The sequence below is a fragment of the Microtus pennsylvanicus genome, chromosome 11, assembly GCF_037038515.1.
Source record: "Microtus pennsylvanicus isolate mMicPen1 chromosome 11, mMicPen1.hap1, whole genome shotgun sequence".
In the NCBI taxonomy this organism is placed as follows: Eukaryota; Metazoa; Chordata; class Mammalia; order Rodentia; family Cricetidae; genus Microtus; species Microtus pennsylvanicus.
Genome location: NC_134589.1, coordinates 15,724,932 through 15,741,097, shown reverse-complemented (window position 1 = coordinate 15,741,097; position 16,166 = coordinate 15,724,932). Strand labels below are relative to the sequence as shown.

The following is a 16,166-nucleotide window of genomic DNA, read 5'->3' as shown; positions in this document are numbered from 1 at the left end:
GGTCCCAAAACTGTCCCTCACACTGCCCTCTACATAAGTCTGCAGTGTGGGGCTGGTGACATGGCTCAGTGAGTAAAGGCACTTGCTGCCAAGCCTTACCACCTCAGTTTGATCCCTGGAACCAATGAAGTGGAAGGAGGGCTCCAGTTCCATTGTCCTCCCCCACTATGAGCTGGTTTTCCTGACAAAACCACTAAGCAATCTGTCTTTGAGTTGGCCATGAGCCTGCTCTGAGGCATACAGGAGTAAGGCAGGGGTCAGGGATCAGGGGACAGTGGTCCGCAGTAGATATATCTGTCACACAATAAAGATCAAGTGACTTCAGCACTGACAGACTAATGACTGTCCCCCGAGTGGCAAGCTCAGAATCCAGATCCTTGATTCTGAATTCCACCTTCACTAGGAAAGGGTGAAGTGGCTGGGAACACACCTGTGCACATAGCCCATGTGGTGGATGTAGTCCAAGGCCTTCAGCACCCCCTGCAGGATGTATGCAATCGCCAGCTCATTCATGCCGTCCATGAAGTGTGTGCCAATGAGATCCTTTGCAGAACCTGAAAAGGATGCCAAGGGTAACAGGAGAAAGAAAATGGCACAGAAGGAAGTGCCAGGTGTCCTAGAACCCTTCCCACTCACCATATGCCATGAATGATGTGACGACCCACAGCTCATTGTCTGAGATGAAGGTGGCTCGATATGGCACTATATTGGGATGGCTGAAGAGTTTAGAGACATGAAGCTCCCCCTGAAAGCAAGGGCAAAGCTGAGTCAGGGTCACGAATGGCATTCAACATGAAGATGGCAGCGGGACAGTGTGGAGACCTAGTGTCTTCTGGATGCTCTCCTCAGAGTCCTTCCAGTGTAGGAAGGCCCACCGTGCCTGGGGAAAGTCACCTGATTTGCCCACTTGGGCTTTTGGGTGGCCCTGCCAGCCACCAACACTCACGAGGCTCAAAAAGTAACCCTTCACCATGCAGGGTCACTGCTGTCAACACAGTGAGAGTCAGCCGCCTCAGAGACGACCAAAATAAAGCAGTGGTTGAAGACTTGGGAAGTGATTCCCCTAATCCCAGGTCTTGTTCTAAGACAAGAGTACAATCCCAGCCTGGGTGCTGAGGCAGGAGGACTGTAAGTATGAGGACAGGCTGGGTAACAGTGAGATGGTATCTAAAAACAAATACCATATACATCAACGTATAAGAGTTGACCGAACTAATGGACAAATGAAACTATGGAATACAAGGAGACATTTCCGAGCACCTTGACTGGGGTCCCCTTCCCCAGAAATAGGTGTGTGAAACATATTTTTAAAAAAGTTCAAAGGAACTTCAGAAGAGCCAGGACCAGTACTCTGAGCAGCGGTTCTCATCTTCCTGATGCTGAGACTTTAACACAGCTCCTCATATCATGGCAACCCCAACCAAAAAAATTATTTCATTGCTACTTCATAATTGTAATTCTGCTACTGTTATGAACTGTAATGTAAACATCTAAGGGGTCGTGACCCACAGGTTGAGAACCACTGGCTTAGAAAGTTGGGTAGGAGGACTAATGAGTTTGAGGCTAGCCTGTGCAATATGAGTTCTAGAGCAGCTGGAATGGGAGACCCTATCTACAAAGAAATTAAAAACAAATCAAAAAATACAGAGATTTCAGGTTCCTGGCCTTTATGACCTAAATTGAGACCATGTGGGCAGTTCCTTTTGCCTGTTTATTGTTTCAAAGAATAAAATCCAAAAAACAGGTGGATCTTTGTGAGTTCGAGACCAGCCTGGTCTACAGAGCTAGTTCCAGGACAGGCTCCAAAGCCACAGAGAAACCCTGTCTCGAAAAACCAAAAAAAAAAAAAAAAAAAAAAAATCACATGGGCAAACATGTTCTGGAATAAATTAAGTTTTCTCCTACAAATAACTAAGCTAGACTGGCCCCGTCTAGCAGTTATGAACAGAGGAACTTGAACAACATGGTCAGGTAAGCATCCTTAAGGAGCACGCTACATACGAGGTGCAGGAGCTGCACACAGCCCTGAGTCCACACTACGCTGGGCACTGTGCACACTGGTATCATAGGACCAGGAGGAGTCTCACCCCACTTGGTTCCTACACCAGTTTAGCAAGAGGGAGACTCTGTGCTTATCAAATCGAAAGGCATCTGCAGCAAACATGATGCACTGATGGTCACTGATTGCAGAGCAGGTGGCCCTGCTTGTGAACAAGACGTCCTGGGGCTGAGTGCCTCTGCTGCCTACACTGTTGTGCTTGCCTGTCTCTCTGAATAATGCAGAACAAGGCAAAGAAAAATGTTTAAAGAAGAAGGGACATCTGGGCTGAGCACCAGCACAGCCTGACGGACAGTGTCAAACACGAAAGACCCTTTGCTGCTGCCTCCTGACTGACTTCTCAACACATGGTCCGCCTAAAGCAACTTCTAGAGGAACGAAATGAGATTACTATGTAACTGGGAGCCCACCCTCCAGGGGTCACACCCATACTTCATTACCTGCAAGAATGTCACCATCTCATTGGAACAAGCTTCTAGGTTGATCCTTCGTACTGTCACATATTCTCCTGTTGGCTTGTACCTGGCTAAATTCACTGTCATTAAGTCCTCAAATCCTTTACCTAAAAGAAAAGACAAATGAGTTAAACAAAGACAGCCACAAAGATTTATCTACTCTAAAGAAAAGAGACTCAATTTCAGCAGAAAATTCTACTTAGAATATAGCTGACATTGCTTGGTTTTCCCATCAGTCCTTTTCAGCCCATCATTGTAGTGGTCCATGGCCTCCTAGAAATGATGTCTTCCCATCCTTGACACAAGAAACCCATAAAGCCCACTGTCGCCACAAATTCGTGCAGCTAGCTGAGGAGCTGTGGCAGGAAACTGGGCATGTCCCTGGGAATTACCTATGACGGTGAGCAGCTCATAACACCCGCCCTCTGGCAGAAAGCTGCCCATGTTCTCCGGTTTAGAGAAGGATGCTATGGACTCCGAGCTCGCCTCATTGGCCTAAGGAAAAAGAAGAAGAGGTTAACTGAGAAAATGGGGGTGGGGCAGAGGTGGTACCAGATCCACGGGGAGAATCACTTTTACAGCACACACAGAAACCCTGGCTGTGGCACAGAAAAGTGCAAGGAGCACAACATAGTGAACACTCCTCGCAGACCAAGTGTGCAATCTACAAACGAGGACAACCGTCCCGGTCACCTGCCACTCTGTCTGACCTCTCCAGTGACCAACCGCTAAAGTCTACCCAGATCTTGGTGGAGAAAGGATGTATGGAGAAAAGCATGAAAAAAAGCCAGGGTTAGAGAAATAGTTTCTAGTTTTCTGCTGCATTGGGGTCCAATTTTTAAGGTGCCAAACTACAAGGTTCTAAATGGTCAGAACAATAATCTTGTTCTAGAGCAGCGGTTCTCAACCAGTGTGTGTGGGGGGGGGGTGTCATATATGAGACATCCTGCATATCGGATATTTACATTGCAATTCAGAACAGTAGCAAGATTACAGTTATGAAGTAGCAAGGAAAATAATTTTATGTTTGGGGATCATGAGGAGCTGTATTAAAGGGTAACATCATTAGGAAGGTTGCAAACACTGTACTAGAGTAACACTGTTAGAGGAGCCCCATTCCTTTAGCAAACCGAGAGTCCAGGCTAGTCATTCTTGATATCCCCATGAGATGGGAGAGTAACTGACTCCCTCAGCTACAGGCCCAGAGTCTGCATGGTCAGCTCCTGGGTCCCTGTCCCCTCAGGCAGAGGATGAAGCTGGGTACCAGCCATTGAGGATATGGACACCCCTAGCCTTTGAAGTCCTGAAGAAAGGCGGCCAGCATTGCTGAATGTGGGAAGCAAAACAGCATACAGCAGTACAGCTTTCACAGGCCTCCTTTCCTCTAGGCCCAAATGCCTTCAAATGACTTGGGGAGCGGATTCTTTTCTCCTTAACCCTCCCTGCAGGTGTGTCTAGCTGGAATGCAGAATCTGAGGTCTATGCTGTATACCAGTCATAAGCCTGGCCTCCAGTCAAGTGTGGTGGTGCATGCCTGTAATCCTAGCATTCAGGAGGTGGAGGCAGGAGGATCAGGAGCTTCAGGCCAATTTTGGCTACAGGAGACCCTGCCTCAAAAAGCCAAACAAAATAAAACAAACCTGGCCTTGAATCGGAAGAAACTGTTGTCAATGCACAAATGGCTCTTGACTCAGCATTAACGGTAAAAGCTGAAAATGTTCAGACAAGGTGGAGAGACAAGAATATGACTGCAGAGACGCCACAAAAACATTGTGCTTAGCATCCTATTTAAATATGCTCTTCAAAGCCCATTTACACTGTCTGATCTTCCTTCCTCCTTCCCCACACTAGTTGAAGAGGTGGAACAGATACTTTTTTTTTTTTTTAAAGACAAGGTCTTTATAAACCAGCTGGCCTTGAATTTAGAATCTGCCTTCCTTTGAACTCCTGCGTGCTAGGGCCTGGCCTGGAATATATGGCAATCTCCCTGCCTCTGCCTTCCAAGTGCTGAGATTAAGGAGTACACCACCATGCTAATGCTCTTTCAATAACAGAAGTGCGGGCCAAGAAGGTAAACAATTTGCTAAGTAACGAGAATGTGCTTCTGTGACGCAGAAAGATGCAGGCCTCTGCCAGGAAGGGTCTTGTTGCTGATGGGGTGCATCTGGTCTACAACTACTAATAATGCCTAGCTCCATAAAAAGGCCAAGTGGCTCTGCCTTATACTTAAGAGTGATACTAAAAGCTGGGTGTAGTGGTGCACACCTCTGATCCCAGCACTGGGGAAGCTGAAGATCTCTGTGAGCTTGAGGCCAGCCTGATCTACATAATGAGTTCCAGGACAGCCAAGCTACACAGTGCGACCCTGTCTCAAAACACAAACAAAATGAGGAGGGAGGGAGGGAAGAAGGGAGGGAGGGAAGAAGGGAGGGAGGGGGAAAAGGGGGAGGGAGAGAGACTAGGAGGGCTCTAGTTGAGCAAAATGAATCCCTTTTAATAAAGTCTATTTTCAATTTAATCCCTTTTTTTGTTTTGTCTTGTTTTTTCCTTTGAACAGGATCTCTCTGTGTAACAGCTCTGGCTGTCTTAGAACTCATTTTTTTTTTTTTTTGGATCAGGCTGGCCTTGAACTCACAGAGATCCACTTGCCTCTACCTGGGATTAAAGGCATGTATCACCCAGCTTTTTAATCCATCTTTTCTACTCTAAGACTCGGCCATAATATTCTATTCAGTTATAGTTCACTGACTTTCACTGATGTATAGTATTCTTTCCAGGAATATATCTCAAGTCATCCACGCCAACACTGATGAGACCAGGTTCTTTTCCAGCTCCGCTAGGATCAACGGCACTACTACAAACATGTCTATGCCTCCTGACCAGAAAGAATTACCAGGTTACAGACCATATCCAGGCAACTTTATGAGACAATGACATATTGCTTCCCAGACAACTGCACTATTCACACCACACTCAATCCTGCATGGTTTTTAATTGTGTTCATGTCATTGTTATTATTGTGTGTGTACAATACACTTGTGTAGGTGTGCACACGTACTGCTTTGGAGGTCAGAGAGCATCTCTGTGCAGGCAGTTCTCTCCCTCCACCTTTAACTGGAAGAACTGGGGACTGGAGTCAGGTCACTGGGTCTGCACAGCAAGGGCCTCTCCCTCCTGAGCCTCACTGCCAGTCCTCTTGCAGTGTGGCTTGCTCTCAATAAAACCAGTGTTTGGGCCGGGCGGTGGTGGCGCACACCTTTAATCCCAGCACTTGGGCAGAGGCAGGTGGATCTCTGTGAGTTCGAGACCAGCCTGGTCTACAAGAGCTAGTTCCAGGACAGGCTCCAAAACCACAGAGAAACCCTGTCTCGAAAAAACAAAAAAACAAAAAAAAAACCAGTGTTTGGTTCACAGGAAGCCTGGTGGGCTTCTGTTAGATCCAGCTCCCTGCTCTGGACTGCGAGTGCCCACAAGGCTGGGTTCTTGCCCACCTCACTTTCCTCATCTCCCCAGTCACTTTCCCCATGCAACAAGCATGTCTGCTCTTAGTGAACCTGTAACAATCATCTCACCTGCAAAAGTTTTTTTTTAATTTATCTTTATTTTGTGTCCTGGTTTGTTTTTTTGTCCAGCTTGATGCAAGCTGGAGTCATCTGGCAAAAGCAAATCTCAGTTGAGAAAACTGGCTGAATTGAGAAAATGGCTCCATCAGATTGACTACAGGCAAGTCCAAAGCATTTTCTTAGTTAATGGTTGTTGTGGATGGTGCCACCTCTGGGCAGTAGCCCTAGAGAAAGCAGGCTGAGCAAGCCATGGAGAGCAAGCCAGTCAGCAGAGCTCTTCAGTTCCTGCCTCCAGGGTCCTGCCCTGACTTCCCTCAGGGAGACAATAAAGCTGTGAATTGAAATAAATCCCAAGTTTCTTCCTTACATGGCTTTTGGACATGGATTTACTACAGCAATAGAAAAGACACTAAGACAGAAACCGGTACCAGGTTCACAGGGTGCTGCTGGAGAGACCTGGCCGTGTTGTTTAGGAAGGACTGTGGACAGAGTTTAGAACTTTGAGCTGGAAAAGCCACTGAGTACTTAGCCCTTAATGGGTTGTCCTGTGGGAGCTTAAGAAAAAATATTGTTGGGAGCAATGTCTGCCTCTGGGTTCCTGCCTTAGTTTCCCTCAGTGATGAGCTACAAGCTGCAGGATGAAATAAGCTCTCTCCTCCCCAGGCTGCTTTTGGTTGTGGTGTTTATCATAGCAACAGAGAGCAAACTAAGACAATGTGTGTGTTTTGTCTACACATATGCAAGTGCACGTGTATGCAATGCCTGTAGTGGCCAGAAGAGGGAGTCAGATCACCCGGAACGAAAGTTACAAATGGTTTTGGAGTCACCACATGGGTGCTGAGAACTGAACCTGGGTCTCTACAAAAACAGCAAGTGTTCTTTAACCTTTGAGCCATCTCTCCAGTCCCTTTAACTGGAACACTCCTACTTGGCTACAACTTCCATCCCCATTTTTTTGTTGTTTTGGTTTTCAGATAGTGTTATACAGCTCAGGCTAGCCTCAAACTCTATGTAGCTGAGGCTCCCCCACCACACCCATTTTACACCAAGTTCACACATGCCCATCTTTTTTCTCATCACTGTCTTCTTATGATCTCAAATACTTCAGAGATGACCCTGCCAGCAGAGCAGAGTAGGCTCCTATCACTTGACTTCACTACTTGCTTTACATTCCTCACAGAAGTCACTGCTAAAGCTGAGTCAGCTATTTACTGTCAGCTCCACTAGAAATGCGCTAGAGAGGGTCCTTGACTGTCATGCTCACTGCTGTCGTAGCAGCAGCAATAACCAGGAATAACTTGACAATCATAAAAGCAAAGCAGGAACTCAGGAAGCTTTCTGCAACCTTCCAATGAGAACAAGCAGGGTGAATGGCGATCCCTCTGGAAATCGGGCTCAGAGATACATTGGTCCTGCAGCACCTTTACTAGGGCCTGACACCTGCGAGCATTACTTCTTTGTTGTTGTTGTTTCCGAGACAGGGTTTCTCTGTAGCTTTGGAACCTGTCCTGGAACTCGTTCCGTAGACCAGGCTGGCCTTGAATTTACAGATCTGCCTGTCTCTGCCTCCTGAGTGCTGGATAAAAGGCGTGCACCACCACCACCCAGCACGTTAACTTTTTTTTTAAGTGAGCGACACTATGGCCCTGATGAGAAGTAACTGTTTAAAGCTGTCTCTCATTTCCAAACTTCTTAAACTTTCTCCAGTTTGGAAAAGAGATGAAGGGGCTGGAGAGATGGCTCAGTGGTTAAGAGCACTGCCCGCTCTTCCAAGGGTTCGGAGTTCAATTCCCAGCAACCACATGGTGGCTCACAACCATCTGTAGTGAGGCCTGGTGCCCTCTTCTGGCCTTCAGGCATAGACACAGACAGAATATTGTATACATAATAATAAATAAATATTTAAAAAAAAAGAGATGAAGAATTGAGTCCTCAGAGTAAAGTATTTGTTATATGTACTTTTTTATTATATGTATTTTAAACAATTCTGTGGAAATCTACAAATGGAAATTTCTTTATTACCTGTGTCCTACTTCCCAGCAGGGAGGTATACAAGACACACTACCTAATGAGCTCCAACTATGGCATTTCTTGTTGCGCACACGCAGGGAAAGCCTCAATCAACTGCTTACGTAGGAACCTGACAAATACTTCCATGATCTAGCTGTACAGAAAATGACCGGAAAGTGCGACCTTTAGCAATCAGTTTTTTAGGTGCTGGGAAACGTGGCGCTTCAGGGGATGAACTAGTCTAGAGGCTGCTGCAGCTTCTACATGGTTCTGCCTGACTGTGAAACGAGGCTATGCCAGAGTCAGCAGCCAGTTTTCATAGGAAGCAAACAAAGCAGGAAAGAGAGGGAAGATTTGTAAACAGGACAGAAGTATTTCCATGTTCCTGGGGAACAAGATTAGTCACACTATATCATCAATCCCCTCTAGGTCACCTGCGCGGCTACACATCTACACTCCTCTCACAGACCTGAAGTGAATTACACATCTCAACTGGCTTCCATAGACGGATTAAAATGCAGGATTCATGAGAGGTCTGGTCTGCTGCTGACACAAGAAAGGGGGTGTCCTGGCTAGTTTTCTGTTAACTTGACCCAGCTAGATTTCTCTGGGAATTGTGAAGATGCCTCCACTAGATTGCCTGTAGGCACGTCTGTAGAGTATCTTCTTGATTAATGGCTGATGTGGGAGGTCCCAGCCCACTGTGGGTGGCTCCACCCATGGGCAGGTGGTCATCAGTGGTATGAAGAAGGCAGTCTGAGCAAGCCAGAGAAGAGAAAGCCAATAAGCAGCGTTCATCCATGGCATCAGCTTCAGTTCTTCCTTCCAGACTCCTAAAGTTCAAGTTCCTGCCTTGACCTCCCTCAATGGGCTGTGACTCCGAATATGTAAGCTAAATGAGTTCCTTTTCGGTCATGGTGTTACCACAGCAACAGAGAACACACTAAGACAGTGGTATATGTGTCTGCATATGGGCACTGCTGTGTCACAACAGCCAGGTCTGCTGGGAAGGCTGTGAAGGATGGGGGGGAATTTGGGGCTGGAAAAGCTGCTGAGTTCACTGAGCTGTTGCGGGAACCTGGAAGCCAACACTGAGAGTGGGGTGGATGATGGAGGGCTGGCTTGTGAAGTTTCAGGAGTAAGCAAAGACTATGGGGCTGTTCATGTGCTTTTGGAATTAAGATTTGAGGTTCTGTCAGCTAGGGTTGAAGAATCAGCTGTGACTCACAGAAGACCAGAGCTCATTAAAGTCTTCCAGATTTTAAAAGTCTGTTTAGAGCAAAGGGATGAAATTTTAGCTCACTAAACACAGCCTAGCATAGTTAAAGCACTGTAACCTGGAATCGCAAATTACTCAAGGAAATTCTGTTCTTTTTTTTTGTTGTTGTTTAGGTCCCCACAAAATTAAAAAACATTTTATTTATTTTGAAGCATTTTAAACACACATAAGCCATTGACAACTAAAAATAACCAAATAACCACAAAGCAGTAGCATTATTTAAAACAAAATCCAATAAAGCATAAGACAGTATGATACACTACCAAATGAACACATTCAACTTACTACAGGTTTCACCCAGGACAGTTTTTGCTAGAACACCAGCAGCTATGAGCATATGAAAAACATGTCATTAGTATTTTTTTATGAAAAAAATCCAATCTTAAAAGTTTTTTAAAATTTTTAATTTTTTAAATTTTATTTGTCTCCTGAATGAAAACACATGGGTCTGACGGACAGGCACTCCTGGGAGACGGTGTAAATGCAGTCAGAACTAATCTAAGCATCACCACCTTCACTCAGCCTTGGGCCTGCCCACAGGAAGAGGGGTCTGCCATGGGAAGGTTCTGTTCTTATCTCTCCCTCTTCTCAGGGTCTCACTCTTGAACAAACCCTGGTGGCCTCAAACTTATGGTAATCTTCCCGCCTCAGCCTCCGAGTGCTGGGCCCATAGGCAAGTGCCAGTCTGCCCAGCCGCTGTGCTCTTTTTATAAGACCACGATTCACATTTTCCAAACAGCGTGGCGCACTGTGCACATCTGGTGCTAGTTACTTAGGGAAAGTAAAGCACAAGCGGAGGGGGAAGACAGCAAGAATCTTGCAGCTTTTGCCAGTTTTTTTTTAATTTGTCTTGTATAATTTTTTGCAGGGGGGAGGGGAGGTTGAGTTTTAAATATTTTTTCCCCAATTGCATGTGCACATGAGCAGGAATGCGTACGTGTGTGGTCAGTTTTTTCCTACCACCTTTATACGGGTTCAGGCTGGTTTCTCATTCTGGTGCCAGGCTTGCACAACGTATGCCTTTACCAGCTGAGCCATCTCTGGTTTTAAACTTGCTATCCTCTTGCCTCAACCTCCAAGTGGTGGGACTGCAGGTATGTGCCACCACACGTGACTCTGGTTGTTTGCGCTCTTCTGTTTGGTACTGAGGGTGGCACTCAGGGCTTTATGCATGTTTGACATAACAGAGCTACACCCTACCCTTGGTTCTGAGAGCCAGGATGACAGGTGTGGTCACCCAGCCTGTTTTGTACTTTTTAATTTTGGTTTTGTTTTTACAGTAAGAGACATAGGTCTTGACTTATGAGCCAGAGAGAGATCTGCATTTTCTCAGTAGAGTGAAATTTACTGGCAACAGTCTACAGATGAGGAAGTGAGAAGCACCAGTTGCTAAAACTGAAATTTCAAGCTAATGAACTCATTTTAGAGGGCTAGAGAGGGGTGGGTAATGCGGAGGCCTGGGAGGGGAGGAGGCTGGAATCCCCAGCTGGGACTTCTCTGCTCTTTACAGCACACACTAAAGTCTTTCCAGGGTGAAACCTGAAGCATCATCACAAGTAAAAAAAGAAAAAATAATTGTACTACAAATCAAGCTGAGAAGACAGAACAGCAGAAGCATAACACAAGAGCCAGCAAAACACGCAGTCTACAAGACGTCAGCTCCATGCAGCAGCCACAGCGCCAGGCCAGAAAGCCACTTACTTTTCTCCGAGTGTCACCCGGAGGCTGCTCTGGGGTAGAGAAATTGGTTGTTGGCATTTTGTTGTTAGCAGAAGACACACCCACATTCAGACCAGCAATTATCACACTTAGGACTACAGTTAATAACAGAATCCACTTAGGTCATACAGCACTGCACACTACACAGCCGCAGCGAGACCGATGCAGTCTCAAGGGACTTGCACATGAATGTGAGCCTCGTCCACAGCTACCGCCCTGGGCACACATTACTTACCATCAGCATACTGTGTAACTGTGCACAGGCCTGTCTCTGAGCACTGTACTTGGTGAACAAAATCCCACTTTCCCCTCCCTTGGTTCTTTAACTCCACTCAGGCCAGTCAACTAACTACCACTGAACTACATGCCCATGCCCCAAACTCATGGATTTTTAAAATTTCTTTAAAAACTTTAAAAATTTTTAAATGATTTATTTACTTTTATTTTATATACATTGGTGTTCTGCCTATATGTATATCTATGTGAGGGTGTCAGAGCTCCTGGAACTGAAGTTACAGACAAGTGTGGGCTGCCATATGGGTGCTGAGAATTGAACCTGGGTCCTTTGGAAGAGCAGCCAGTGCTTTTAACTGCTAAACCATCTCTCCATCCCTTTTAAAGAATTTTAGCACTTATTATTGTAAGTGTGCTTGAAGCAGGAGACGGCTGTGGAAGCTGGTTCTCCTCCACATGGGCTCTAGGACTGATCTTAGCTCTTTAGGCTTTTTTGTTTGTTTGTTTGATTGGTTGGTTGGTTTTTTGAGACAGGGTTTCTCCGTAGCTTTTGGTTCCTGTCCTGGAACTAGCTCTTGTAGACCAGGCTGGCCTCGAACTCAGAGATCCGACTGCCTCTGCCTTCCGAGGGCTGGGATTAAAGGCGTGCGCCACCACCGCCCAGCTCGTTAGGCCTTTTTTCAGACAATATCTTGATATATCTCAAGCTGGCCTGGAATTTGTGGCAATCCTCCTGCTGCAGCCTCTCAGAGTACTGAGTGAGATTACAGTCATGGGCCATTGTGTCAAGCCCCAAAATTCACTTTAAAGTCACAGGGCTGGTCGGCCACTTCGGAAGAGTAGAGACTCGACTGCCTTTTGCAGGCGTGGGGAGGCTTGTCTGTTTTAGGGCAAACGGTGTTTTCAGTCCAGTAGCACACATCTAAGAGATCCAACGGCTGCCCAGCTCAATTCTCAAAGTTAGAGGTGTTTGACTCTGAACTGAGTACAGAGGTGGCTGTGGGCATTAGCTGCTGGGAATGAAACAGAAGACTCACAGAACAACCAAGTGACCTCCTCCTGCTCACAAATCCTCTGTGTATGCCCTCGAGTCTTTCCATGTTCAAAAGTAATACATATCAGTAACATGGGGGCTGGAGGTGTGGGCAGTGGGAGTGGACCTGCCTGGCAAACCACAGGCCCTGGGGCTCATCTGCTCAGCGTGCAAGAAAAAGTGAAGGGCTTCCACTGTAAAGTACAGGGCTGGTTAAACATTTTCAAACATCTTAAACCACACAATTTAAGTAACCTCAAACTTGAGCAAATCAGAGGAGGAAAGTTTAATCACCAAGGAAAACGCCTTTCATTGGGTACACTGAGTAAGTATCCTATTACTTGCCACAGAAAATTAGAGGAAGAATAATGTGGCCTTGGTTTCTCAAAGCAGTAATGGTTCCCCCTCAGAAGGCAGTTTTCTGGTATACAAATAACAGAAGCAAGCGATTGCTTCCAGTAGTTAGTTAAAAGTGAGAAGCCAAATGGGGGAGGGCAGGGAAGGTTACATGAACTCCAGTTGACAGAAGGCAAATTCCAAGTTGTGTAAGACTGGGAGATACTGTCTACACTGAGCTGTGAACATGCAGAGAACAACTCTTTACCAACCTCAGATCACAGGCTAGATGCTGTCAAGACAGCCAGAGGCTAGGTATGGTGGCCCATCCCTTTAACACAGGCCCCTGGGAGGTGGAGACAGAGAGATCTCCATGAGTTTGAGGCCAGTCAAGGCTACATAGTGGGACCCTATCTCAAAACAAAGAAGAAAAAAACCCCCATGATGGAGGAAGGTCATTGGCTAATAAAGGAACTGCCTTGGCCCATTTCATTGGTTAAAAGATAGGTGGGAGGAGTAAACAGAACAAAACGCTGGGAGGAAGAGGAAGTGAGCTCAGACTCGACAGCTCTCCTCTCGGGAGCAGCCGCCTTCAGAGAGACACCATGCTCCCAGCTCCCAGGCAGACACACGTGATGAAGCTCCGACCTAGAATCTTCCCGGTAAGACCGATGCTCACAGATTATTAGAGATGGGTTGATTGGTATATCAGAATTAGCCAGTAAGGGCCAGAGCTAAAGGGCCAAGCAGTGATTAAATGAATACAGTGTCTGTGTAATTATTTCGGGGCAAAAGCTAGCCGAGCAGGCGGCTGGGGTGTTGGGGACACAGCCCCGCCGCTCCTTATTACTACACCCCCATCAAAGACCAGACATCCAAAGACCACCCCCTCAGCCAGAAACTGAAAATCCATTCATTCCAGTCACATAGTCTGCACTATTTGTGACTGACTCATTATTAATTGAACTTGCAAATCAATTTCTATAAAAAATTATTAGTGTGTGTGTGAGCACATGTGTCGTGGCAAATGTGGAGGTCAGAGGGCAACTCTGGGATGGTTCTTGTGCCACCTCCACATGATTCCAGACAAAACAAGCATCTCATCAGCCACAGAGCTTAATTTTAGAGCATTTTATTCCCACTAATGATGAGAGGGAGATGAGACTAGTAACAAAACTTATTCTTGGTTCTATTAGTTTATACTGTAATAATTTTTTAAAGATTTATTTTATGTATGAGTGCTCTATCCGCATGTACGACTTTATGCCAGAAGAGAGCATCAAATCACACTAGAGATGGCTGTGAGTCACTATGTGGTTGCTGCGAGCTCAACTCAGGCCCTATGGAAGAGCTGCCAGTGCTCTTAACCACTGAGCCATCTCTCCAGCTCCTACTGTAATTTTTTATTGGTTCTAATTAAAACAAAAAGAGCCTATCATTTTTTTGTGATTTTTTTTTAACCTAAAATGTAACACTTTGACCAAGTCTCTAAACACCACTACTCCAGAATTTCTGTGAGATTCTTTAAGGAAAATAGGTTAAAAGTACCATCTAGAAATTAATACATTTGAGTTTTCAGTTTATTTGTAGATGCTGTGGACTGCTGTTTCTTCACCTAGACTATCATGACAGCTGGAAACAATGAATGGGGCTACACTGTTTTGTTATAATTACTTTTTGGTTTTTAGAGACAGGATCTTGTTATACATCTGCCATCTGCCTTTGAATTTCCTTATGTAGTGCAAGATGGCCTCAAACTCATGATTCTGCCTTGGCTTTCCAAGTGCAGGGACAGCAAACAGGTGTGTGCCAACATGCCCAGCCACCACTACTATTTTTACAGAGAAATTTTTTCCACCTGAACTAAGATCATCATTTCCAAAAGGACTTACTTTGGAAAGGGCCAAACAGGAATGTCTGCGCTTGTTAAATCTCAAAGGGCAAACCTACTGGCCAAGGATAACTGCTTTATTCATTCACACATTTCTTGGAAAGACCAGATTAAAAAGGAAGCCAGTTGCTTTTCAAACCGCTAACTTCTACAGATTGATCTAGTCAGCAGAACAGTGATAAATTATCCTGAAATGATGGCAAAATGCCACACTGTACTTACCTCCAAATAGTTCCAAATCTCTTAAGCCCTCAACAATGAACTTTTCCGAGACCCACCGCTAAAGAGGAAAACCCCAGAGAGAATTAGTATATCTTCCAAGCCACAACACAGTAGCTATCAGCCTTTAGAGACAAAACCCCACAAAAACATACAAACAAGCAGTACAGTCAGACCCATGTCCATGGACAGGTTGAAAGGATTTTGAAACTGGCTACAAACAGTAGATTCATTTCTTTCTCTGGTCTTCTGTATCTAACATGATTGGTTCATAAATGTGACAGAGGGGAAATTCAGGGAACTGTCCCCAAGAATGTGTATTTTTTCCTCTCCTATATAGAAACTTGTTCCATCTTGTTTATTCCATGGATACTCTCTTTTTTTTGTTTTTGTTTTTCAAGACAGGGTTTCTCTGTGTAGCCCTGGCTATCCTGGAACTTGCTCTGTAGACCAGGCTGGCCTTGAACTCACAGAGATCCGCCTTCCTCTGCACCCGGAGTGCTGGATTAAAGGTGTATGCCACCATGACCCAACTTTCATAGATATTCTTTACAGAAGTCCTGGATCATCATTGCCAATTTGAAAAGTATTATTGGAATTCAACACATAGAAAACAAGAATCAAAGAATTCTTCACAAGCCTCCATTAGTTTATAAAATGAGACTCAGCCATATTCCATGTTCTCTTATCTACAAGGCTTTCTTTTTCTATTTGTTTTTATCTTTTTGAGACGGGGTCTCTCTCTGTAGCCTAGCCTGACTTTAAACTCTTTAATCCTCCTTCCTCGGTTTCTCAAGTACGAGATCACACCATGCATAGTTCTTTCCTTTTTTAATAGCATCTATTCATTGTACAGGAGAATGAATTTCCTTATTTATTTTCACACATGCAGATCATGTACCTTGATCATACTCATAGCCCACTACCCTCTTCTTGCCCTTTCCCCACCCAGTTTCTCCTTTCTCTAATTTCATGTCGGACTTGCATAGAGGGCACACTCATCTTCTCGGTGTCACATCCGTGTACCACACATGCCCAGTATGGGTACAGAGGCCATTTACAAGGGTTTCTGAGGACTTACTTTCTATCAAGTTCACCAGGACTAAGCTAGCCACAATCAATGTACACCTCGCTCGTCCATTTCAGATGAGTGTTAGATTTCCATTATACTAATCAGGAGTCTGGTTTCACCTTAATCAGGCCAGGTTAAAATAGGAATGTGGCTCATATTTAAAAGCAACGGAATCCAGATTCTGTTTCACTTCGTGACTGGTGTTAAAGTTTGGCACAGTGGCATTCTTTCCACTGAGCAGAGTTCAGGCAGAGGAGAGGGTTACCTTTTCCTCTTAATTAACGCTGAAGTTTATT

The 16,166-nt window shown here is 45.2% G+C and overlaps 1 protein-coding gene across 9 annotated transcripts in view; it reads right to left on the bottom strand.

Moving 5' to 3' along the window:
* Strada (STE20 related adaptor alpha) overlaps window positions 1-16,166 on the bottom strand; it is a 32,685-nt gene that overhangs the window by 8,725 nt on the left and 7,794 nt on the right. For 4 of the 9 annotated variants that reach the window (XM_075990364.1, XM_075990366.1, XM_075990363.1 and 1 more), the window contains exons 3-8: window positions 14,802-14,859; window positions 11,068-11,096; window positions 2,907-3,009; window positions 2,500-2,621; window positions 637-745; window positions 431-554 (exon numbers count right to left, since the gene is read on the bottom strand). In XM_075990364.1, coding sequence (XP_075846479.1) covers window positions 431-554; window positions 637-745; window positions 2,500-2,621; window positions 2,907-3,009; window positions 11,068-11,096; window positions 14,802-14,859 — 545 coding nt within the window. The remainder of the gene's footprint in view (window positions 1-430; window positions 555-636; window positions 746-2,499; window positions 2,622-2,906; window positions 3,010-11,067; window positions 11,097-14,801; window positions 14,860-16,166) is intronic. The other 5 variants (XM_075990369.1, XM_075990367.1, XM_075990368.1 and 2 more) reach the window with 2 other exon arrangements.